Source organism: Pezoporus flaviventris, unplaced genomic scaffold, assembly GCF_033815535.1.
Source record: "Pezoporus flaviventris isolate CSIRO_AGI_PZ_B2104156 unplaced genomic scaffold, CSIRO_AGI_Pfla_v1 ptg000063l, whole genome shotgun sequence".
Lineage (NCBI taxonomy): Eukaryota > Metazoa > Chordata > Aves > Psittaciformes > Psittacidae > Pezoporus > Pezoporus flaviventris.
The window spans coordinates 4350483-4373905 of NW_026892611.1; the positions used below are offsets into that span (position 1 = coordinate 4350483).

Genomic DNA, 23423 nt, shown 5'->3' on the forward strand with positions numbered 1-23423 from the left:
TTCAGTTGTACTGAAAATCGTTGTCTAGCATTCAGAGCCATTAGGGGATGCTTTATAAATACAATTAATTATCATTATTATTATTACTACAGCTTTACAATCTCTCTTTTCTTTTGCCAAGACCTGCTCCCTAGAGGAGGTTCAAAGCAAGAGGAGTTTTGTCTTGGTTTTATTTGTCCTGCCTTATCTGCCTTAATTAAGTATTTGGGCTCTTCAGGGCAGGGTTTTAAGTCTGCAGCCCTGAACTCAATCAACCCATATGGCAAGATAAATACTCTCTTGTAAAAACAGTATTTATGTCTGCAGTGAATTTGCCTGGCCCTGTTTTTAACAAAGAAAGCAGAACTAAGATGCGCTGAAGTACACAACAAGTTAAAAGCATTTCTTTCTCTTAAAGAACAGTAAAATAGACGGAGGGATCTGTTCTTACCAACAACATCATGGTGTGTGGGGTGACCAGGCTGAGGTTAACCCACACAGGCACTTGCAGGGCTCTTGTTGATGGGGGATGTTTGGCTGTATGCAGTAGAATCATGGATTCGGGATGCCCATTTGAGAGCCAGCTTGGGACACTGGAATTAGAGAAGCAGGACAACACCACAGGGCTTTTAATAAGCAGGTTCTTGTCTCTACAAGGCAGCACCAATCTGCATTTCCCTAACTCCAATGCATCCCAAGTCCTCTTTTTCACACCGCATCGCCTTTGGCAGTATACGTTGTGTTTTTCACTAAAGTATCTAGTAAATATTTTGCCCAAGAATTTGCCACATATTTGGATTTTCCTGGATTTGCGTCCCCCCCTCCCAGCGTTCATCAGGCTCTTGCCGACGAGGAACACAACAAATACACCCTCCGCGCACGGCTGGAAGGGGACCCGGGCGCGCTCCCGTTCCACCCACCCGCCGGCGCGGCTCCACCGGGACCCGCGGAGCACCAGCGCCCCCTGCCGGGGCGGCCGCGCACAGCGATTCCGGAGCCCGGTGCCGCAGCCCAAGAGGAGGGAGCAGAAGTGGCCCGTGGAGCTGGGGTCGTGCTTGCTGTTTCACCGGGAAGCCTCTGCCCAAAGCCGGTAGTACCGAGCTGTGGGTATGGGCGCTCACCAGCTTGAGGACTGCAGGGGGAGTCTCCCCAGAGTGCAGTACAGGGAGAGAATCCCCTCCATGACTTGCTACGCCTGCTCTGGGGGAAGGGTCTGGGCTCAAGCGCACACTGCCGGGCCATGGGGAACTTCTTATCAACCTGCACCTTCAAGTCCTTCCCTTCAGGTTTGCTCTTGGTACAGTCTTGGTCCAGCCTTGCCTGTATTTGTGCTTGGAATTGCACCAGCCCAGGTGCAGGACCTTTCATTTGTATGCTCAGGGTGGTTTTTAAACAGCAGCAGCTGAGTTACCCTGAAGCTACAGCATAAAGGAAGCCATCAAAGAAATCTCTTGTTTCCCAACAGAAGAGAGAAGCAGGCTGATTAGACTTCATTTTGGGGAAGACAGCTTTCCAGGACATAGAAGGAGCCCCAGGTTAGTTCCCAGCTCACACAGTGCTGCAAAGGCGCAGACAGGCAGCAGCACACCACAGCGGATGGGCAGCAATGCAGAGACATGGAGGGTCTGCCAGGCGTGCTGGTGCCACTGAGACACTAGATTTCTCATTGCCTCTTTTTTTTAAGCAGGCAACTGCCTTTTGGACAAATTCCATCTACTGTAAACATCAGTTTCGTGCTTCCCTATAAACCTTTTCTACAGAGGCATGTCTGGACTAGCGAGCTGAGACAAATAATGGTGAGAATAGTCCTGTTCATGTCAGAGTCCATGCCAAAAAATAGAGGTTATGGGTAATAAGAACACCCAGGATGATTAGAGGCTGCTGAGAGCTGCCTGTTCCTGAGCTCAGACTTTCTGGCAGCTGTGCAATTGCAGGTCCTGTAACGGCTCCAGTGCAGCAGCTGCATCACCAGCCATCACCATTTTAAGACATTATTAGTCAATATGTTTTTTGACATTACTGAAGATTAATTATACCTTGGAGACACAGAGAGCAGTGGAACACCAGTTCTCTTGGGTCTGGGGAAGCCATGTCACTCAGCAGGATGGTCTTGAGAACTTCCATGCGGTTAAACAGAAAAACCACCTCTGTTACCCATTAGAGAGGTTACCCTGCAGTAAGGGTCACTCCAGTCTAAGATCATTGGCATGTTTTGCTAATGCAATTACTACTCCAGAATACAGTCACTTTCTTCATTGTCAGATCATCACACAAAGGGGAGCTATCTGAAGCTGGCTATTCAGGTTTCTTCTTGGTGTTGACAAACCCCAAATCCCTCTGCTGCATCCACTGATGGCTCTGAGCATCTGATCCTGTGGTATGGCACTTAAATAAAACCCAATATAATTGCAAAAGGCTCTTTATTTTTTAATATAGCTGTATCCTGAACTCCACATTTTACAGAGGGGAGTGGATTTTCCATGGTATCTGGACATCAGCCAGCAGTAAGGTCTCTTAAAAGAAAGGGACACTCTTCAAACAGCTGAGCGTTTGACATAAATCCATTGTGTTCTGACAGTTTTCTTATTTGGTAGCTCTTAATCGCAATGGTTCCAGACACGGTACATTTGTGGGGTTTATTTTAGTAACAGGATGTTGGCTGCATTTCAGAATATGGACATCCATATCTAGAGAAAACCCTGGGTACTCATCCTGCTGGCAACCTGCAGAGAAAGGGCCTAATTCTGCTCTGCAGATGATGCAAGCCAACTGCAATCCTTCTCCCTTCAGCTGCTTCCTTCTGGATTCACATCAGCATCACTGGAGCTGCCAAAACCAGCTCCAACAGGGCGGCCATTTGCCTGCTTTAGAGGGTTTGTAGCTGGTCACACATTAACTCCTTTAAATAGGTCTGTGTTAAGGTGTCAGCCTTCCAAAACACTGCCCCAGATTCACTGAAGATCTAAAATGGCAGAGTTCAATGATCTTACACTCTGAAGGAATTTGACCCTTCTAATTCTTCTAACTGGTGTCGCAATACTGTTAATATCCGGATTGCTGAGGGCAGCTCCGTGCGAAGCCTGTGGTACATTTGACCCTTCCCATCCCTCTGGGAGGGCCAGCAGACGAGCCCCATCGAATCTCACTGAGCAGCTGGCAGGACCTTTATCCCTGTCACAGAGAAGGAGCAAAGGTGTCAGCATCCAGCACCAGTGCAGGGCTCAGCCTGCAAGTTTGCACCGACCTACGTGCCCTCAACAGTCACAGGCTGATCTGAGAGTGGGGAGGCAGAAACAGAGCCAGGGCTGATGCATCAGTGACAGAGGAGACCACAGGGCACATCAGACCAGGTCCTGTTCTGCTGCTTCCTAGCAAGATTGGGATCCATATGTCACCACAGAAACACAAAACACCTCTTCTGAAAGCAAACAGAGTTGATTTCAAGCAGCAGCAGCAAAACACAAGGGGGGTTTCAGTCACAACTCTTCTGTGTGTACTGTACCTGGCTCCTGGGAGGTAATATTTCTCCCCTGCGCCTGAAGCGATAGGGCTTATTATTATTTTCAAAGTCCTTTTTCCCAGGTTTCTGCCTGTGTCTCTGCCTCCTCTTTGCCAGCCCCAGGTATTGATCTCATCAGGGTCACAAGTAAGCTTCAAAGGGACTCACACTTGTGCTGTGTGTGAGGACCATGAATGGCACCGTCTGAGCCTTATCATTTCCCTCCTGCCTCCACACGAGATAATGGCACTGCAGGAACCCTCTGGCCTTCACTGGCCACAGCAGTCACGCAACAGCGAGGACACACATTGTTCTCTGCTAACTACTTCTAGTTCTTCATAGCTGCAACTGCAATACCATCCTGCAGGCAGCACATGCACCCAGCTGCCTGCTGCTCTGCCCAGGGGAGGAAAAGCATCAACCCCAGCTCACCAAGCCCTGCACAAAGCTGTGCCACTTGAAGCAAACACCCGTGACCCTTGCCACTTTCACCCAGCATGAGACTGGAGTGACACCTTCCCTTTCATTTCTCCAGTCCATTTTCCACCCTCAGAAGATGCAGCAGAGATGTGCACACTATCTGCCTTAAGTGTTGACCTGAGCTCAGTCTATGCCCGCTGCCAAGCACATCAGGGTGACCTGAGCTCCCCAGGGTGGGTCATGGTGATGTGAACACCACCAAAGGAAGAAGAAACTCTTTCCAAATTAAAATATGTTCACACTGAACCTTACATTGCTCTTTCCTCATTTGTGAGAAGGTTTCGGTGAGTAAAACCCTCTGGCTATGCTGAAACATGCATTTCTTGAAGAAACAACTTCAGGTAAGCTTTGTAAGTTGCTCTTTCTCCCTTAACTGTCACCAAAATCAGGAAGACCTCAAGCCCAGGCTGCGACAGCAGCAGGCGCTCTTTTGTTCTGAGATACCCTAATTTCATTATGGCACATGAAACCAGAGTAGCTGTGACTCACCACCACTACTACACAGTACTTCACAATGTCACATTATACTTCAGGGAGCAAGAGAGTAAGTGGAATATTAACAATACTTTACATTTCTGCGTGGTGACAACACAGCTATAAGGCACCAGGGGAGCATTTATACAGCTGAACCAAACCCTGCTTTCCATTGCAACTTTCCATGCATTAGAAATAGATTTGGTTACAGCTTCTTGGTTACAAGCAGCTGCACTTAGGTGGAATTTCAGTTGCGTTACAACCACATTCCATCCAAACCAAACCTTCCTGCCAGATGCCAAGCTGAGAGTTGGGGTCCAGCAGCCCCCCCTTCAAATCTTTCCACCCTGCCAGCCGCACCTCAGCACTGTGGTGGGAAGTGGGAATCCCTGGTTCGGGGGGGATCCCCAGCTCATGAGGTGCTGGTGGGTGGATGGAAGAGAGGAGAAGGCTTCCCAGAGCAAGCTGCCCCTCACCATTATCGAAATGCTGATGGCAGAGGGAACATCCCCTGAGTCTTGGAGGATGTGCCTTTGCCAGGCTTCTGTGTTAGGGGACTCAGCCCACAGCCAGCACATGGCAGGTCCTAAGCCATCACCCCACAAGGAGGTCCACAGCCTCTAACCACCACCTGGGTTGGGGGTCTCTGGCGAGCCCCTGGTCCCTAATCAACGTGTGTGGGATACTCAGAGGGTCCCCATCCCATAACCAATGAATAGAAGGGATTTAGATGCCAATTACCAAACAGGGGGGTCCCTCCTTGCCGAAAGCAAACCCCAGTTTCCTCAACAACACACGTTGGGGGTTCCCCATCCCCCCAGACCCCACGGTGGGCGCTGGCTCTGGCCAACACGTGGGGAGATCCCCAGCTCCTGCCTGCCCACGGGGTGTCTCCGACCCGCAGCCCGAGCACGGGGGAGGACATCCCACCGCTTGGTTTAGGGCTTGCCCAGCGCTAAACTCGCGCACGGCGAGCACTGGGCCGAGCCGAGCCGGCCCGCACCGCCCACAGCGGCAGCCCCTCGGCTCCGGGGGCGGGGAGGCGGTCCCAGTTGGGCCCATACGGCGGGCGGCGGCGGCGGCGGCAGCAGCCGTGGCGGCGTGGCTCGGGCCATGGCGGCAGCAGCAGCAGCAGCAGCGCGGTGTTTGCGGGGCGCCCGGAGCCTCCTGCCCGCGGGCATACGGAGGGAGAGCTGCGAGCTGGCCCGGCTGGCGGGGCCCGTGGTGAGAGCCGTGGCGGAGGGCACGGGGCACGGGCAAGGGCAAGGGCCCGGAGCTGCGCCAGCTCGGGAGGAAACGGCCGCGGTGCTGCGGCGAGGGGCCGGGGATCGCAGCGGGGCTCAGGCACCCGCAGCCCGGCAGCGGACCCCGGGCAGCCCGGGCTGAGCTGGAGACCTCGAGGCCCCGCGCGGGGTGAGCCCTGCGCGGCTGCCGCATCACTTCCCTTCAGCCCCCAGCACGGCTCCGTGGCCCGGTCCCTGCCGCCCGCAGCCCATGCCCGCTGCTGAAGGGAGGTCGAATGCCACCATTTATTCCTTAACTGTCATCTAAGTGCTGCTGCTTCGCCACAGGAACTCCTGGTGCTGTGCAGCGCGGTCCGCGTGGCAGCGCGGCTATGGAAAAGCAGTGGACTCGGGGAAGGGGACCCTGTGAAGCCAGGGTGCAGCCCCGGCACCGCCGTGTGCCCCTTGGGTGACAGCAGGTCGCTTTGCTTGATGCCAGCCCTTCAGCAGACTCGGGGTGCAGAGGTACCCAAGGGTCCTGAAGTCCACCCTGGACTGCTGTTTGTCTGGAGGGAGATGCGTCCTTTGGCAATCAGGGATGGATGGTGCAGCACTGAGCACGTTTTGGGGAGCGTGCACCACAGCCCCAGTCTGAATTCATTGCACATGAAGTTGTGTGCTTTTAATCTTCTACTCTACCTTGTAAATAAGTACCAACTGTGAACTTCCCAGAGGTGTCCTCCCTAGCATCACAGCACTGACTTGCTGTGATCAGGCAGCAGAGGAAGTACAGATGGGTTTCCGTTTCTGTGGCTGAACACACCAGCACTAGCTCAGTTCTCTCGGCCATTCCCCTTGTGGCACAGCCTGCTTCTCTGTGTGTACGGATAACCTCAAAACCAAACCTACAGGTAATGATCATTTCACATCAACCCCTGCACTGGAACAACCAGGGAGATACAGACCCCTCCTGCAGGGAGTACTCACAGCAGCAGGTCAAACATGCCTGGGCCTGGCAGGAGGACTGGAGAGGAGAAGGGTTTGTTCTGTTCTTCCTCTGATCCCATAGGAGCTGGTTCTCCAGCAGTGCTGGGCTCTTGGCTTGTCAGCTGCTGGGTGGAAAGGAGCATAAGCAGACCGTGGGCATGGTCCCCAGCCATGCCCACCCCTCAGTGGGTATAAATATCTCTAACTCCTACTATCTGGTTCTAGCTGTGCCATGACTCTGTGCTGTGGATGCTTGTAAGAAGGCCATCCTCTTGGTCAGGGGAAACGAGGTCTGGCATGCAATCCCTGCTACAGCATTGTTAGGCCTTGCTGTAGCCCCTGGGGAGGAACAAGCTGGACTTGATGTCTCTGCAGGAGGAGAGGACATTGCAGTTTGGGAGGAGAGCTTTCCACAGCTGTACAGAAGTGTGGAAAAGCATTGGGAGTTTTTATGTTCCCTCACTATGCATCCCTCATCCTAGAAAAGAGGATTTCTAGTGAAGCTGTTAAGCTGCACGCAAACAAGGTCATAGGGCAGATTGGCTGTGTAGCACCAAAATACCACAGGGCAGGTAGAGATCTGCTTTGAAAGACAAAGTCACTGACAGTTCTAGAGTTGGCTCCTCTACCCCAGCAGTGCTGCTGAGCAGGGACAGGAGAGCAGAGCCTACAAGCAGTAGGAAACCTGACTGTTCATAGTTGACTCCTGGGGCAGGGGTGATGCTCCTCAAGTGCTAATGGGTCCTCATCTCACCATCTCCTTCTCCTCCCATCCTAGTTTGTTGCCCAGTTGCTGGGGTTCCTGATCAGCGTGGTCAGCTCCATCTTCTGTGGCCATCTGGGGAAAGCAGAGCTGGCCGCTGTGACGCTGGCTGTGTCAGTACGTATTACTCTGATTTCAAACATGATTTATGTGTCACTGTAAAAAAAGAGGAAAAAAAAACAAACCAAAACCTGTAGGAATGTGTATGTGAAGACCCTGTACAAACATTCCATCCACCAAACTGTTCTTCCTTTTGCCCTGAACACAGGCAGGAAATAGGAATGGAGCAGTGGGTGCCTGTGCCAGTAGAAGGGGACAGGGGGCTGGATCTTGTGACCAACTCTCTGGACCCGCTAGACCTAGGTGTGCACATGTGGCTAGGAGCAGCACTGTTTGTGGCTAGGAGCAGCACTGTGGCTAGGAGCAGCACTGTTTGTGGCCCTTTAGATATTCATCCCTTGCTAGAGGATTCTTTTCCACACTAAAAGCGAGAAAAGACTGTTTGGGTAACAAGATCATGTTATTCTGAGAAATAGAAATCTTCCCAAAAACTCATAGCAGAACTGTGACCTGTCACCCTCCCTTGCATTCTAAGTCCTTTATCTCTCCTCCAGGTTATCAACGTGACAGGCATTTCCATCGGTTCTGGTTTAGCCTCAGCATGTGACACACTGATGTCCCAGGTCAGTAGCAGCTCCCCCTTTCTTTTCTGCCTGGTGGGGTTTGATTGGTGTTGTCTCACCTCCTGTGCAGTGTGATCTGGGCACAAAGGGTGGGAGGATGGCAGCTTCCAGACAGCATGGGGCTACAGATACCTGGCTGGAGCCTGCTCCCTTCCTGCAGCTCCCCCAGGGAGCTGTGGGTCATGCCTGGGTAGCAGAGGGATGGTGCAATCCACCTGAGAGCCAGTTACACCCAACCAGCATTAGTGGCATTAGCCACTGCAGGGCATGGGAAATGCATTTAATCAGCCCGTTGCTGCCCTGGGTCCTGAGCATTTGCCCAGACCCTTTGGTTCCCTGTAACACTCACCTTGGTCCTCTCTCCTGACTCAGACATATGGTGGCAAGAACCTGAAGCAGGTGGGCACCATCCTGCAGAGGGGTATCCTCATCCTGCTGCTGTGCTGCTTCCCTTGCTGGGCGCTCTTCGTCAACACCGAGCAGATCCTCCTGCTCCTCCGACAGGACCCTGAGGTCGCCAGGTCAGCAGTCAGATAAAGCCCTTCTGGGTGAGGCATTTGGCTGTGGGTGGGTTGCCATGTGGTGTTGGAATCAAGGCTCTGTGGAGCTTGAGTGCAAGCTGCTTGGCTTGGTTCTTGCTTTGCTCTATTATTAACTGAGGAAACAACTGTCTTTCCAGGTTAACTCAGGTCTACGTGATGATCTTTATTCCAGCACTTCCTGTAAGTTGCTGCTAAAGCTGTTAGAAGTTCTGCATCCCTCAGTAACATTAGGGGAAGGGTGGGAGGGTCTTTGCTGTGTGGATCACAGAACAGCATAGTGAGGGTTTTGCAATGTGCTCCTTGATCTTGGGCTTTAACAGATGTGCGTTGGCCAGCAGCTGCTGGACCAACAAACATGCAGTCTTTCATCTTGCTGTGCAAAGGCTTTTACTGCAGGCCACATCTCCACACAACACATAACCAATGATGGACATTGGAACCAAGGGCTCCAGGGCCCACTCTTAGCTCTGAGATAAAGCCTGCAGTTTGCTGTTGTCCTGGGTTCAGCAGTAGCAGTCATGTTTCTCCTTCTTGGTGGCTGGTGCAGTGCAGTGTTTTGACTTTTGGCCTGGGAACAGAGCTGATAGCGATGTTTTGGTTTGGCCAAGGACTTTGTGAGCCTCATGCTCTGCCAGGGAGGAGGGGAAGCCAGGAGGAAGCAGAGGCAGGACACCTGACCCAAACTGACCAAAGAGGTATTCCATACCACAGCACGTCATGCCCAGGATGTAACTGGGAGTTAGCCAGAAGGGCTAAGACTGCAGGGTTGGAGGAGGTATCGGTTGGAGCTTGGTCAGGCTGGGGGGGCGAGCTGGCAGTCGGCTGGTGATGAGGTGCTGTATTCTCTTCCCTTGTTATTTCCTTTATCACTGTTATCATTGGTGGTAGCAGCAGTGATTTGTGTTCTACCTTAGTTACTAAACTGTTCTTATCTCAACCCGTGGGAGTTGCATTCTTTTCGATTCTCGTCTCCGTCCCTCCGGGAGTAGGGGGAGGGCAAGAAGGGGGGGGGAGTGAGTGAACGAGCCCTCTGCCTGGTTTTAAACCACGACAGCTGTTCACACACACTCATAGCTGCTGGGCTCTTGGCTCAGAGTAGTACCCCTGGGGAATAAGGGCCTATGGGTTAATCCTTTCCTCCAAGGCTTCCAGGCACTTCATGCTGATGAGGAAGCACAGGAGATTCCCATTTAGAGACTGATCTCTCTTTCTAGTGGGAATGGAAGGTGCCTTTTGCTACTCTTGGCTTTGAGTGGCAGCCCAGACCACAGGAGCAGGGTGTTGGGCAGCACGGGGAGCTGAGGGAAGGACCCATCTGTGAGTGCTAAATGGTAGCTGGCAGTCAAATCCGTGTGGTGATACTGATGAAATGAATCTTGACTCTTGCAGGCGGCGTTTCTGTACCAGCTGCAGACAAGATATTTACTAAGTCAGGTATGGTATAAGTAGCCAGGCTCTGGAACATGCATAAAACTTGGCATCTAAATTCATCTGGGGAGAGATGGGCTGAGGAGTGTGTGATGCAGAGTCCCCAGCCAGCCCTGCAGGGCAGGGAGAGCTCATGGGAATTGCTCCATTTCTCCACTGCTACCTCCCAACTCTGCATTTTGACTGCACCAGTTCTTGAGCCCTGCAACTCCCTTCTGCATGCCTAACACAATCCAGCTTTACCTGAAACAGGAGCTGCCTTCTAGGCTTTCTCCTTGGGCACTGCTGTAGGTCTCCCCTGTGTTTGCTGGATGGGGCTTGGGCAGTGTTGGGGCAGTAAACTCCAAAGTTCCTTCTTGGCTTCCAGGCCATCATTTTGCCTCAGGTGCTGACAGGGATTGCAGCCAACCTCCTCAATGTGGTCATGAATGCCTTCTTCCTGTATGCACTGAACCTGGGCTTGGTGTAAGTGTGAGCAGAGGTTGGTGGCAGCCTCTCCCTGGGTGCAGGGGGTTGCTAGGGGCTGGGGTATCCTGAGTGCCCGGTTCTAGTACCCTCTGACCTGCCTGTCTCTCTCCCTAGGGGCTCTGCCTGGGCTAACACTGTTTCTCAGTACTCCCAGGCCATTCTCCTCTTCCTTTACGTGTGGTGGAAGAAGATTTATGTGGAGACCTGGGGAGGTACTGTTCATAGCTTAATCCTTCAAAATACCAGTATCTGACCCTGAGGATTTGGCACTGTCACCAGCAACTGACAAAGGGATTACCATTCCCTCATAGCAGGAAGATGCTGCAGCCATGTCCTCAGGGCCTTTACTGTAGTTCCAAGTATATTCTTGTTGATCATCCTGTCTCAGGAACAGAACATGGTACAGCAGCAAAGGGAGAACATGCATTCATTTTGCTTCACCTCCTCATTGCAGGTTGGTCCAAGGACTGTCTCTTGGACTGGGGTTCCTTTACCTGGCTGGCGGTGCCCAGCATGCTCATGATGTGTATTGAATGGTGGACCTTTGAGATTGGAAGCTTCTTGGCAGGTGAGTCCAAATCCTCTTTTTTCCCCCTAGCTCAACAGGTCATCTTCCAGCCATGGAAGTGCTCTGGTGGCTGCCTCTTGAGTGTGTCCTGCAGGCAGCCTCCTCGCATGCAGGGTTGGTTCTGCAGGATGTTAGATGGGAACCCTGGAGTCACTGCCTACTTGTCAGGAGGAGTGGAATTCTGACCCAATGAAGGAAATGCTGAATCTTTTCCAGGTCTGCTCAGTGTGGTGGAGCTGGGTGCACAGTCTGTCATCTATGTGCTCTCCTCTGCAGCATACATGGTAAGGGCTGGGTGTGTAAAAGATCAGCCTGGAAGGAAGCCCCCAGACTGTGGTCCTTAAGATCAAGGCTGGGAGGGAAGCTGGAGTTGGTACCAGGCAGGTGATGACTCCCAGGCCTGCAGAACAATTGTATATCCCCAGGTGTGCTGCAGATGGAAAATCCCTTTGCTGCAGCAATGCCTATTTGCCCCAAATTCCCTACTGGGGAAGAGGAAGATTGCTGCAGGTTCTGTTGCCACTCACCTCTTCCTTGTCTCCTGCTTCTCAGGTGCCTCTGGGGTTCAGCGTGGCTGCGAGCGTCAGAGTGGGCAATGCCTTGGGATCAGGGGATGTGATGCAAGCCAAGACCTCATGCGTCACTGCCCTGCTGTGCACAGGTCAGCCCAGGTCCTGCAGAGTGTAATAAAGTGCATTTATTAGCAGAAGGTTCAGTTCCCCTCTCACAGGGATGGGGACACCCCATAGGAACCCAGACCTACTTGTCTGGACACTCTGTTTGGGGAAGGTGAGACCCTAGCTTCTCTTTTTCTGTTAGGAACTTGGTACAAAGGCTTTGATAGTTGAAAATGCAATTTAGCTTTGTGTCCTCCACGTCCAGAAAGTAGAGGGAGTATCTGGGGAGAAAGTGAGGAAAACAGACTTTTCCTCTACTGTGGTGTCACTTGAAGGTCAGCCAAGCCCAGTCCCCATCACATGAAGCCCTGAGGTCTGGGTCAGGAGCAGGACCCCCTGCCCTTGAGGCAAGCAATTTGACTATTTCTTTTTCTTTCAGAAGTTTTTGCTGTGGTGGTTGCAACATTGCTGGGAACCCTGAAGGATGTGGTGGGATACATCTTCACCAATGACAAGTAGGTTAACAGCTTTCTTTTGAGTATTATTACCTTCTTGGAGGGTGTGATTTACATCGAGGAGCTGCTCAGAAGCTGCTGACAGAGCTCATAAACCCCCATCTGGTAAACATGTTCCTCCCCACTGGGCAGCACAGATGTTTCTGGCACTGGGACGCCGCCATGGTGGTACCCAAGCTGCACCCATCCACTCAAGTCTCATGGGCTGGGATCAGGCTTTGCAGCTGGCTGAGGGAAATGTGTCAGAACCAGACTCCCTTGGGACCAGGCTGTGCTGTTTTCCCTGACCAGTACGTACATTTTTCAACAGGGAGATCGTTATCTTGGTGTCCAAAGTGATGATCATCTTTGCTCCGTTCCACTTGTTTGATGCAGCAGCAGTGAGTATTCCAGCACGTGGAGCAATTCCTCTCTGTAGGTTGGGGTACAATGGAGAGTGCAAAGCTGCCTCTAGCTCACTTTTGATCTGTTAAAATGACAGAGAAGCAAGCTGATAACTGTCAAAGCAGCTGTTTGTGTTTCCTATAGCACCTCAGTATCCCCTGTGCTTGTGGTTGCCCTTTGGCTTTGCTGCAGATGACCCAGTTCTTTCTCCCTCTTTTTCCCTGGCAAGGCTTTAGCTTTTTACTATCTTGTGAGAGCAACACGAGTGAGAAGCTGGATTTGAGAGATACCAGGTACTCCCAACATAAGGGCAGTGCTCATACAACTTGTTAGACAGTAATTTCATCCTGTTTCCTCCTGTTATGTTCCTGGGAGGGGACCGAGGCAGCATGGAAAGCACTGTGGGGTCTGCTGGCATGCCTCAGTGTCTGCAGACAGCTCCATATCCTGCACCTGGAAAAGAGGAGCCCTGCACCATGTGCCCTGTGATGTGGCTTTGGTCTCCTTTGGCTTTGCGGGACAGTGCTGTGGGTTCCCCTATTCAGAGGGCTGTGCCATACCCCTGTGATGGTACCTTCCATGGCACATGTTGTCCAGTGCATTGATTCCTCTGCCTGCTTTCCGTAGGCAACGTGTGGCGGCGTGCTGCGGGGCACAGGGAAGCAGAAGCTGGGTGCTATTGCCAACGCTGTCGGCTATTACACCATAGGCCTGCCCATCGGCATCTCCCTGATGTTTGCAGCTAAGATGGGGGTGTTAGGTATGTGTGTCCTCCTTCTACTTGGCACTGGATGAGCTGCCAGCACTGCTTCTGCTGGGCCAAATCCTGTGCCTTGAGCTCTGCCCTTGTGCTTGGATCTTTCTTTGGATCAGTGGGGCTGGACTGCACACTGAAGTGTTTACCTGAGACAGCTTCTGAGTAACCTCCATCAAATCAGGGCTGAGATAGCCCAGTAAATCCAGGCTTGCTCCCAGCATAGGAGCACCCTGTTTCCTCTCGCTGCCCCTCAGGGCAGCTCTCCCATCCAGACAGGGTTAGATACTGGGCAATAATCTGATGCCACTGAAGCCCTTGGGCATTTTGACAGTGGCTGTCAAAAGCAGGCTTTCCTCAGGCCTTTCCTGAAGTAACTTTCCATTGCTGCAGGTCTGTGGGTGGGAATGATCATCTGCATCTCTTTGCAAGCCCTTTCCTTCTCCACTTTTGTCATGCGCATGGATTGGAAGAAAGCTGCAGAAGAGGTGAGACCTGTTCTTCTCTCTAGTAACTCTTGAAAGGTGTTAGGGGAGTTCCTGTCCCAGTACAATGCCTCAGTCCTCTGGGAAGAGGCAAAAGTGAAATGGGATCTGTCCCTCTCCTGTAATGGAGGAGCAATTTGGTTCTGATCATGCTTGCTTTGGGGGAGTGGAAGGAAGAGGTTTGCTTGGCTGGGCAGGAGATTCTTGCTCTGGCAGGAGATTCTCACACTGAGAAGTGCAAAGATCTTTTGTGTGCTTTCAGGCTCAAGTCCGAGCTGGACTGAAAAAACAACTGGAAGATGTGAACTCCAATGGCACAGCTGCTAACAAAACATCTGCTGTGGGTATGTAACCGGGCCTGACTACAGGGAGGGAGCCCGAATTCTCCGCACAGCCCTTTCTTTCCTTCACAGTGTGTCTGTCCTGCAAGCCTAGCTGCCTGGTGCTTGTCCCAGGCCAGTGGCACTTCCCCTGCACTTTGTAATGGGGTACAAAACACCCTGTTACCACCCTGGCTGCTCCAGGGAAGAGCCTGGACTGCCAGCCACATTGCTGTGGCATGTCCCAGTGTCCGTGAGCCTTGGGAAAGGATACTGTCCCTAGTGCTTGTGCAGCATCAGACAGGGATGTCCTCACTTTGCAGCTCAGCTTTCCTACAACACTCACCTTTCTGTTACACAGACCACATCTCCACTGACACGGATGACATGGACACTGTGGTCCTGCCTGAGAGCATCACTGAAGGCGAGAGCCAGCCTGAGCACCAGCTCACCACGCAGGAGGAGCCTGCTGCTGTCCCTGCTTCTCCCGAGGTGGTGTGGAGGACTCTGATCATCCACTGCATGCTGGCTGCTGCCACTGCTGTCGCTGTCCTGCTGGTGGGCATCCTGGTCCGGCTCCTGACCAGCAATGGATAGAACCAGGGACACTGGGGAGCTGTACACAGAGCAGGAGGGCATGTGATGATGTCCCAGGAGAATGGTGCAGGGGGAGGAATTCCTTGTAAAGAGTCACGTTGCTCAGTTTCTGGTTAACTCACAATGTTTTATCCCACGTGCAGAGTTCTTTTAAAGGGGGTGAGGATGCAGCACCTGGGAAGAAAGTGCTTGAGAGCTGGTTCCTCTCCTGCACTGCACTGCATTAGGGTGTCACTTGTGATAGGCAGGAATGTACCCTGGGGCTGGCTGGGGAAGGAGACAGGGACCTTGTGCTGCTATCCTGTTTTCTGCTCCCTGGAGCCATTTGTCCATGTCCCTTGCTAGTGGCAGAGGCTCTTGCTGCCTATAGCAGGTTTCCTCGTGCACCAGTTTGTGCCAGTATCTGGGCATGGCAGAGCCCACTTGTTGAAGCAGCACGGGGAAAGGCCCGTACTGTTGGAACGTGGTTCACTGCTCTGACTGCTGCTGGGGCGTTGGGTGCTGGCTGCTGGCCCTGCTCTCCCTGCTGTGTGGCAGGCACAGGGCCTAAAGCAACTCCTCTTTGCACTTTTGTAAGGTGGGCTTTTGATACAGTAAAGTTTTCTGAGTAAACATTGGGCTGTTACTGTGGTGTGAGCGTGACCCCGGGCATTGGCATGACTGAGCTGTTAGAGGAATGCCTGGTCTGTGCGGCTTGCACAATGGGCTTGCACGAGACAAAGCCTCAGCCTCCTGGCCCTGCAGTTTGAGGCTGGCTCTGGGTACAAAAGCAGGGTTTGTGCACCTTGAATGCTCCCGGGAGCTGCGTGGGAGAGGGTGGTGTGGTGCGCGACCCTACAGAACCGTCAAGGAACCGCTGTATGTCTTAATGCAACCACTGCAGCACTGTCTACGTATCTCTGCCCTTACCAATAGGCCCCTTGGGATGTGTCCCAATGTCTTACCTGCAGTTGTGTGGCATATGCTCAATCACTGGAGGTAAATCCCATATGTAGCTGGTGCACAGCACCTTCCTGCCACCCCACAGTGCTCCTGGAACGAAAAGATATAATAAATAACGATAAACACATAATAAAGACTGGCATAAAGGAGCTTGAAACAGGCATCAACCCAGCTCTGCCCACCACACTGGTGGAGGATGTGGCAGGTTCTGCCCTGCTCAGAATCCCAGTAGTTTTGGGATGGGAGTCTGGGGAGAGGAGGAAGCTGCCTCTCTCTGCCCTAGCGCACTGGAGCCCAGCTCAGCGGGGTCTGCCCTGCAGCAGCAGCAGCTCCCCTCCGCCTCCCCGGTGCCGGGACAAGGCAGGACACTATATTTGGCTGGGGAATGGTGCCAGGGACACTCGATGCTGCTGTGCGAGGCCGAGAGCTGGAGCCAACAGGGCGGCTTGTCTTGGCCACCGCCGTGTTGCGCTGAGAGGCGCCGAGCGGACAGCGGCACCGCCACTGCCGGCACCGGCTCCCGGGAACGCAGACACGGACCCATGGATCCTCCAGCGCACCAGCCAGAGGAGCCACAGCAAAGCAGGAGAGAGGTAGGAGGGCTCCTGGGTGCGATTTGGGATGGCTCAGCCCCTGCGCTGGCTCAGGGCAGGCAGCAAGTGCCTTGTCCCGTGTCCAGGCTCTTCTGCGCTGCCCGCAGCAGTGCACGGGACCTTTAGCAGCTCCCCAGCTCCGTGCCCTGCCCTGACCCACCACCGGCACTTCCCATGGGCACCCCGCTGCCAGCAGCATGCGCTCAGCCCACCCGGCCCCGGCTGAAGTTCACCGCCGTGGTTACACATTGCTCACAGTGCCTGGGTGGTTTTAACGGAGCACAGAGGAAGAAGAGGGTTGTTCCACTCCCCTGGCAGAGCGGCAGCATGAAGCAGGCGAACCTCCCCGAGGAGAACGGCTTTGGGGAGGCCATGGCCACTGGGCAGCGCGGTCCCACACCGGGCAGCGGCGGGAAGAAACGACACCGGCTTCAGCACCTGCTTCCAGATAACTTCTGGGAGGACACAAAGAAGCTGCTGGTGCTGGCGGGACCGCTGGTAAGGACACTGGGAGGAGCAGGCTCCCCCCCAGCACAGCCACCCCTGCTCACCTCCATCTCTGACCTTCGCCTCCTCTCTTCCCCACGCTCAGATCCTGATCCAGCTGCTGATCTTCCTCATACACCTCGTCAGCTCCATATTCTGCGGCCACCTGGGCAAGGTCGAGCTGGCCTCTGTCACGCTGGCCATCGCTGTAAGCATCTGCCCCGGCACCAGCTCCCACCCGCCGACACTGGGACGGGATACGGGAACAAAGGCAGACAAGGACAGAGGAGATTTGAGACTCCTACTTTTCCTTTTAGCCCCTCTTCCTACCTCAAAGTCTCAAATGCTCACATTGGCTCTTTGTTTTCTTTTAACTCCTGTTTCCAGGTTATAAATGTTACTGCCATCTCTGTAAGTTATGGTTTGTCTTCGGCATGTGACACCCTGATATCACAGGTGGGTAAGAGATGCTGGCACTTGTCCTGGAGACACAGGGCTGTCCTGCATCGGCTGATGCTGCTCAGGCACTGCACAGGGTCCCCAGTTGTACCTGTGTGATGGGGAAGCCTGTTCCCAAGTGGCGATCCCATAATGGGGAGCTCCGTGCTTACCTTGACATACCAAATACTTCTTGGGCAGTCTAGGGTGGTTATGGGTCCAACGGTGGTCCCTGTCCACCCCGCACCAGTGTGCTGTCGGTGCAGCAGAGCTCACTGCCACCCTCTGTCCCTGCAGACCTATGGCAGCAAGAACCTGCTGCGTGTGGGGGTGATCCTGCAGCGCGCCACCCTCATCCTGCTGCTCTGCTGCTTCCCCTGCTGTGCCATCCTCATCAACATCGAACAGCTCCTGATCCTCATCCGCCAGGACCCCGAGGTCTCCAGGTTGGGTGATCCCCTGCCCCAGCACCACAGCTTCATCCCTCCCCAGCATGGTGGGGCTGCAGGATGGTGGCTACGGTCATCACCCCACACTAACCAAGCCTCTGGTGTCCCCCAGGTTAACCCAGCGCTATGTGATGGCGTTTGTCCCTGCTCTCCCGGTGAGTCCCTGTGGGCACCCTGGATGCTGGTCACACATGGGGACTGGGCAGCCTGCTTCTATTTTCCGCTGCAGCCCACAGCCCCTGCTCAGTGTTGGCCTCACCTCATCCAACAACCTCCTTTTCAGGCGGTGTTTCTGTATAACCTGGAGACAAGATACCTGCAGAACCAGGTAGGTCCCACAGTCCTCAGACACAGCACTCGGGGCTCCCTTCAACCATGCACCCAGGGTTGTCATACTTGCCATCCCCAATGGTGGGGCAGTGTTTGTCCCCACCGCTGCCCAGCTTCCCCTGAGCAGCTCTGACCCTGGGGATCACCCCCTCCCACAGCCAGTTGTACCTACCTGCCTGATGGACCTCCCTTTGTACTTCCCCATGTCAGGGGTTTACCTCCAGCACACTTGTTTCCCAAGCAGGCAACATCATCAAAAGGTTATTTTTTGGCTGGGAAAGCTGCTGAGCGTGGGGCTGGTGGAGACCTTTGCTCCTCTCTCCTGAAGCTTTTGTGAAGGCGCCATAGCCCCCATCTCCTCCTCTTTGCAGATGATCATGTGGCCGCTGGTGCTGAGCGGGTTCATTGGCAACATCGTCAATGTGATTGCAAACTGCATCTTCCTCTACGTGTTCCACTTGGGCATCACGTGAGTAGCGCCTGCATCCCAAAGAGGGGACAATATGGCCCCTGGCAATGCCTATGGGATTTCTCAGAGACATCAGCACCACTGCACGACCGAGCATCCGGCACTCATGGAGGAGGTTCTGCTCTGGCACTCCGAGGCCGGGGAGGCATGAGCAGCATGACAACAAAACCCTTCTCGTTTCCTCTGCAGGGGCTCAGCCTGGGCCAACACCATGGCTCAATATTCACAAGCCATTTTCTTGTTCCTGTATATTATAGGCAGGAAACTCCATGTGAAGACCTGGGGAGGTAAGAGCAGCTCCCCCAGCTCCTGCTTTACACAGGGTTCATGAATGTTCTATCAATCACTTCTATCCAGTGAATTCTGTTAGTGCTGACAGTGAAATATTAACCTCAGCGTGGTGCACCCCGGTACCACGGTGCTGCTCTGGTGGCAGCACATCACGTGCCAGCGTTGGCAGAGCCATGCTGGGCAGGGAACATTCGTTCTGGGGAAGTGAAACTTTCTGCTGAGGCTTTATAGGGTTCAGGCTGGATGAGCACACACGTAAGCACGAGGTTGTCCTTGGCCACTGCTCGAGGAAGAATGAGCTGAGAGTTGCACCCCTCCATGGCCCACAGGATGGCGTCAGCAGAGCACATATGTGCATGCTGTACTGCTGGAGGTCCTATGGTGCTCAGGAGCATTGCCCTGGTGGCTCTGCAAGTAGGAATGGCACCTACAGCTGCCTCGGGTGCTCTCAAGGATGCAACCTGTGGCCATTCTGATCATCCATCCAGGGATGTTTCTCCTCTCTGCAGGCTGGTCCAGCGAGTGCCTGCTGGAGTGGGACAGCTTCACCTCCCTGGCCATCCCCAGCATGCTCATGATGTGCATCGAGTGGTGGACCTACGAAATCGGGAGCTTCTTGATAGGTGAGCGGAGAGGGGGAGCTGCGGGGAGGCAGACAGGCTGTGACAGTGCCTGCAGCAGAGCTGCGGCTCTTCTCTGGGCACCCACATCCAGCGCTGCCCCTCTCCTCTCCCCCAGGCCTGCTGAGTGTCATAGAGCTCTCTGCCCAGTCCATCATCTACGAGGTGTCCGTTGTTGCTTTCATGGTAAGGGCTAGGGGTTGTTATTCCAGAGCACACTCCGTAGGGACTGTCCTGGGCAGAACACCCAGCAAAAACCAGCTCCAGCAAATCTCACTCTTCTCCCTCTGCATTTAAGCCTCTCCCCATCCTGCTTATCCCTCTTACCGAGATGTTTTAAGTCCTGAACTCTGTTGCCCTCTCTGCCGGGCGGTCATTCCGCTGTGACTGTGATGCCCTCATTACCTGGATGCACACATGAGCCTCAGCCCTGTGGTTTCAGATCCCCCTGGGGCTCGGCACGGCCACCAGTGTGCAGGTGGGGAACGCGCTGGGTGCCGGCGACATTGACACAGCCAAGAGATCCTCCACCACCAGCCTGGTCTGCACAGGTCAGGCCATCAGCGGGCTCGGAAGCCTTTGTAGGGCTCCTTCCAGGCACAGCAGGAGCATTTGCAGTCCTCTGTGTCCTCTTCTCCCCCCTCCTCTCTCCCTTTGGCTGCCCCTGAGCTCAGTGCTTTGCTCTGTTTTTCAGTGGTGCTTTGCATAGCTGTGGGGGCCATTTTAGCCACCACGAAGGATGTGCTGGGATACATCTTCACCCGGGACAAGTAAGTGCCTCTGACTCCTACCCTTAGTGCGTGGAGGTCAATTCCCCAAACCCATCGTTATCTTCCCTGTCCCCAGGGAGATTGTTGACTTGGTGGCCTGGGTCATGCCTGTCTACGTTGTCTTCCACTTCTTTGAAGCCGTGTGTGTAAGTCCCTGCTATTTTCAGTAGGGAACCTCGGTGCTGAGCAGCACCATCACAGGTTGGTTGGTTGAGGGTCCCTCAGGCTGTGGGTAACACCAGCACAAGCACCAGGACCCTGCACTGCTCCTGGGGTCGGTCACCCTTTAGAAAACACTGAGGGCATAAAAAGATGATGATCACAGGACCAAGCAGGGACATCGAAGTCATGGGGCAGAGGCAGGGAGCTGCAGAGCCCCGAACTGGGCCAAGGCGGCTCTCCCAGCCCTGGCCCCAGCCCCTGTCCCTGTCCCTGGCAGGGTGCCTGCAGCGGGGTGCTCAGAGGCATAGGCAAGCAGAAATTCGGTGCCATCCTCAACGCCGTGTGCTACTATGGTGTGGGGCTGCCCCTGGGAGCCGTGCTGCTCTTCGTGGCCAGGATCGGAGTCATAGGTACCAACCCCCAGGCACACAGCTCTGCATTGCCCCAAATCCCATCAGCAGCTCCCCCCCAGCTCCACTGATGGATCACCACGACCCTCTTCTGTCTTGCTGGAGGCTGGGCACAATGGGGTGGACTGGGATGGCCCCTGCAACTACTGAGAGCTTTTAACTGTACTGGGAAAAAGCATCCCCTGCCAGGTCTGCCAGGCAGCCCCACAGCAGCCCCCATGGGCACCCCACCCCTGTGTCCCTGCTGACCTCAGTGACACCTATTCTTGACTCGCTGTCCCGAGATGAACCCTTGTTGTGCTGCTCCGGCTGCGGCACCCGGCTGACTCCAGCTTGCCCTCACAGGCCTGTGGCTCAGCATGCTTGTCTGTGTCTCCATCCTCTGTACCTGCTTCATCGTCTACATCTCCCGCATGGACTGGAGGAAGGCAGCAGAAGAGGTAACCTGTGCACCCACAGCATCGTGCCCTGCCTGTGGGAAAGTCCTTAGTGGTGTGGCTGGGATTGCAGTGGGATGGGACAGCATCATGGGTATGGTCCTGTGGGACAGAGCTGCCCAGGGCTGTCATCCAGTGTCTCCAGCAAAATCCAATGGTCTGTGACCACTGTATTCAGCTCTCTCCCACACACAACAGCTTCCTTCCCTCTGCACCTTGTGCCACCTTGGGTTGGGGATATGAAGCACAAAGCAGACAGGGTCACCCAAGCTACCTCAACCCTGCAGCCCCGAGCATCACCTTGTACCCCAGCCAGCACCTCTCATTTCGGGCATCTTTCAGCTGCACAGTGCCATTTCCAGCCAGTTTAACCCTGTGAGAGGTGACATGCTGGCTTTGCTCCATGGGCATTTCTGCACCACTGGCTAAACCCAGAGTGTTCCCTCCACCAGGCTCGGCACCGTGCAGGAGTGAGCCAGCCACCGATGGAGGAGCCGAACCCAGGCCCTGAACCCTCCTGCAAAGAAATTCCCTTTGGTGTGGGGCTGGCCTCAGTGTCCCACACTTACCCCCCTGCCGCGGCGGTGCAGGGGTGTGTAGGTATGGCCAGGAGCTGGGTACACTGGGATGGGGGAGCTGGGCACTGGGTGCAGTGGTGGGTTTGGGTCCAGGAAGGGTCCCCAAGGATTCACATAAGCCAGGGACAAGCCCTTCGTTACTGGATAAACAGTAATTACAGGGCTGAGCTTGGGAGCGTGACAGAGTTGGGTGTGAGGACAACCTGGAGCTGGGGACAATGTGGGCAGGTCTTACCTTGTGGACTGAAGCTCCTTTAAGGGCTGGAGATCTCCATGCTCTGTGCTGCTCATAATATGCTTTAGAACCTCAGACAAAACCCACTCAGGAGAGCCCTCAATGCCCTGTTCTCCTTGCAGCGGGAGTGGATGCACAGAACGGTGTCACACTCATGGGCATCACCAGGGTGGAGGGACCCACGTACCAGCTGGAGCCCCAGCAATCCAACCCTGCCACATCCCCTCCGGCCACCGCCACCATCACCAAGGCGCTGATCATCCGGCGCGGGCTAGCAGTGGCCGCAGCCATGGCAGTGCTTGCACTCGGCATTGTCATAAAGCTGACAACCAGCAAACACTGACTCGCATCAGGGACTCTGGGGACTTTGGAGAGGTGAAAGCCTCTCCTGAGGGATGGACTTACAAAGCTCAGACTGGCCAGCAAGAGAATCCAGCATACGCCTGACCCATGGGAGCCAAAGGAGTCCTGTCAGCATTTGGCAGCATCTGCTCAGCCATCGCTCAAGGAACAGGCCCTGCAGCTGCTCCAGCACCCAAAGCACTGCTCCCAGCTGCCCAATGCATACTGAGTGTGCGGGTAACCCGCTCCAGCTCCAGCCATCACCTGCCAAGCAGAGCCAAGCACAGCCCAGCTCTCACTGCTGCTCCATGACATGCCAAATAAAGAACAAACCCAGCTGCATCGGGCTGGCTCCTTTGGGTGCAGGCTGAGGGCAGGACTTGGGCTGGAGTGGGGAAGCATCCGATGCTGGTGGCTGCAGTCCCTGGGGGAGCCTGGGGGATATGGGTCTTGTCCTGCTATAGATGGCCTTCACTATAGACCAACAGTTTTATTCAGCAAGGCTCAAGTTGAACTTTCAGTTACAAGTTTGGAGGTAAAAGGCTACCAGCAAACCTGACTAGGGGATACCCTTAACACTACCAGCCACCCTCTGCTCACAGGGATGCTCCTGAGGAGCCAGAACATGGGCAGGACCATGGGCTCAGTGGGCAGCTGGCTGGAAGCAGAGCCTGAAGCCGGCCTGCATCCATCTACCCTATCACTGCAAGGCCCTTTTGTGGCTTCACAGAAACATGACAAAAGCATAGAAACCCCCTGCTTTGGGTTAGAAGGGACCTTAAAGCTCATCCAGTTCCAAGCCCTGCCGTGGGCAGGGACACCTTCCACTAGAGCAGCTTGCTCCAAGCCCCTGTGTCCAACCTGGCCTTGAACACTGCCAGGGATGGGGCAGCCACAGCTTCTCTGGGCACCCTGTGCCAGCGCCTCAGCACCCTCACAGGGAAGAGCTTCTGCCTAAAATCTAACCCTAACTTCCCCTGTTTCAGTTTGAATACATCACCTCTTGTCCTACCACTACAGCCCCTGATGAAGAGTCCCTCCCCAGCATCCTTGTAGGCCCCCTTCAGACACTGGAAGCTGCTCTGAGGTCTTCATGCAGCTTCTC

General features: G+C 54.3%; 2 protein-coding genes and 2 long non-coding RNA genes across 6 annotated transcripts; 2 read left to right on the plus strand and 2 right to left on the minus strand.

Annotated features, from left to right (window-relative positions):
- Positions 1-449: 449 nt before the first annotated feature.
- On the minus strand, positions 450-10013 carry LOC133277948 (uncharacterized). The gene is made up of 4 exons (XR_009746394.1): positions 9693-10013; positions 8434-9127; positions 6643-7114; positions 450-572 (listed from the first exon to the last, which is right to left on the minus strand). It is a non-coding gene; the product is annotated as an uncharacterized LOC133277948 (long non-coding RNA).
- Positions 5522-15391, plus strand: LOC133277945 (multidrug and toxin extrusion protein 2-like). 2 transcript variants are annotated; one of them, XM_061470293.1, is made up of 18 exons: positions 5522-5656; positions 7421-7522; positions 8020-8088; positions 8461-8609; positions 8768-8810; positions 10020-10064; positions 10426-10523; positions 10641-10738; positions 10981-11094; positions 11311-11378; positions 11647-11755; positions 12151-12226; positions 12537-12606; positions 13238-13370; positions 13758-13852; positions 14112-14193; positions 14439-14444; positions 14531-15391. In XM_061470293.1, the coding sequence occupies exons 1-18, from the start codon at positions 5546-5548 to the stop codon at positions 14764-14766; spliced, it is 1704 nt and encodes a 567-aa protein (XP_061326277.1). In that variant the 5' UTR covers positions 5522-5545; the 3' UTR covers positions 14767-15391. The 2 variants fall into 2 exon arrangements, with proteins under 2 accessions (XP_061326277.1, XP_061326276.1); XM_061470292.1 differs by lacking the exon at positions 7421-7522 and having other exon boundaries at positions 14112-15391.
- LOC133277949 (uncharacterized) lies at positions 11631-14642 on the minus strand. Its single transcript, XR_009746395.1, has 3 exons — positions 14516-14642; positions 12260-12692; positions 11631-11768 (listed from the first exon to the last, which is right to left on the minus strand). It is a non-coding gene; the product is annotated as an uncharacterized LOC133277949 (long non-coding RNA).
- A 706-nt stretch (positions 15392-16097) lies between the features above and the next one.
- On the plus strand, positions 16098-22660 carry LOC133277950 (multidrug and toxin extrusion protein 1-like). Of its 2 annotated transcripts, XM_061470296.1 has the most exons (18): positions 16098-16301; positions 16560-16799; positions 16894-16995; positions 17175-17243; positions 17523-17671; positions 17787-17829; positions 17958-18002; positions 18376-18473; positions 18663-18760; positions 19274-19387; positions 19503-19570; positions 19827-19935; positions 20079-20154; positions 20231-20300; positions 20594-20726; positions 21072-21166; positions 21616-21763; positions 22099-22660. In XM_061470296.1, the coding sequence occupies exons 1-18, from the start codon at positions 16113-16115 to the stop codon at positions 22317-22319; spliced, it is 2067 nt and encodes a 688-aa protein (XP_061326280.1). In that variant the 5' UTR covers positions 16098-16112; the 3' UTR covers positions 22320-22660. The 2 variants fall into 2 exon arrangements, with proteins under 2 accessions (XP_061326280.1, XP_061326281.1); XM_061470297.1 differs by lacking the exons at positions 20594-20726; positions 21072-21166.
- Positions 22661-23423: the final 763 nt, after the last annotated feature.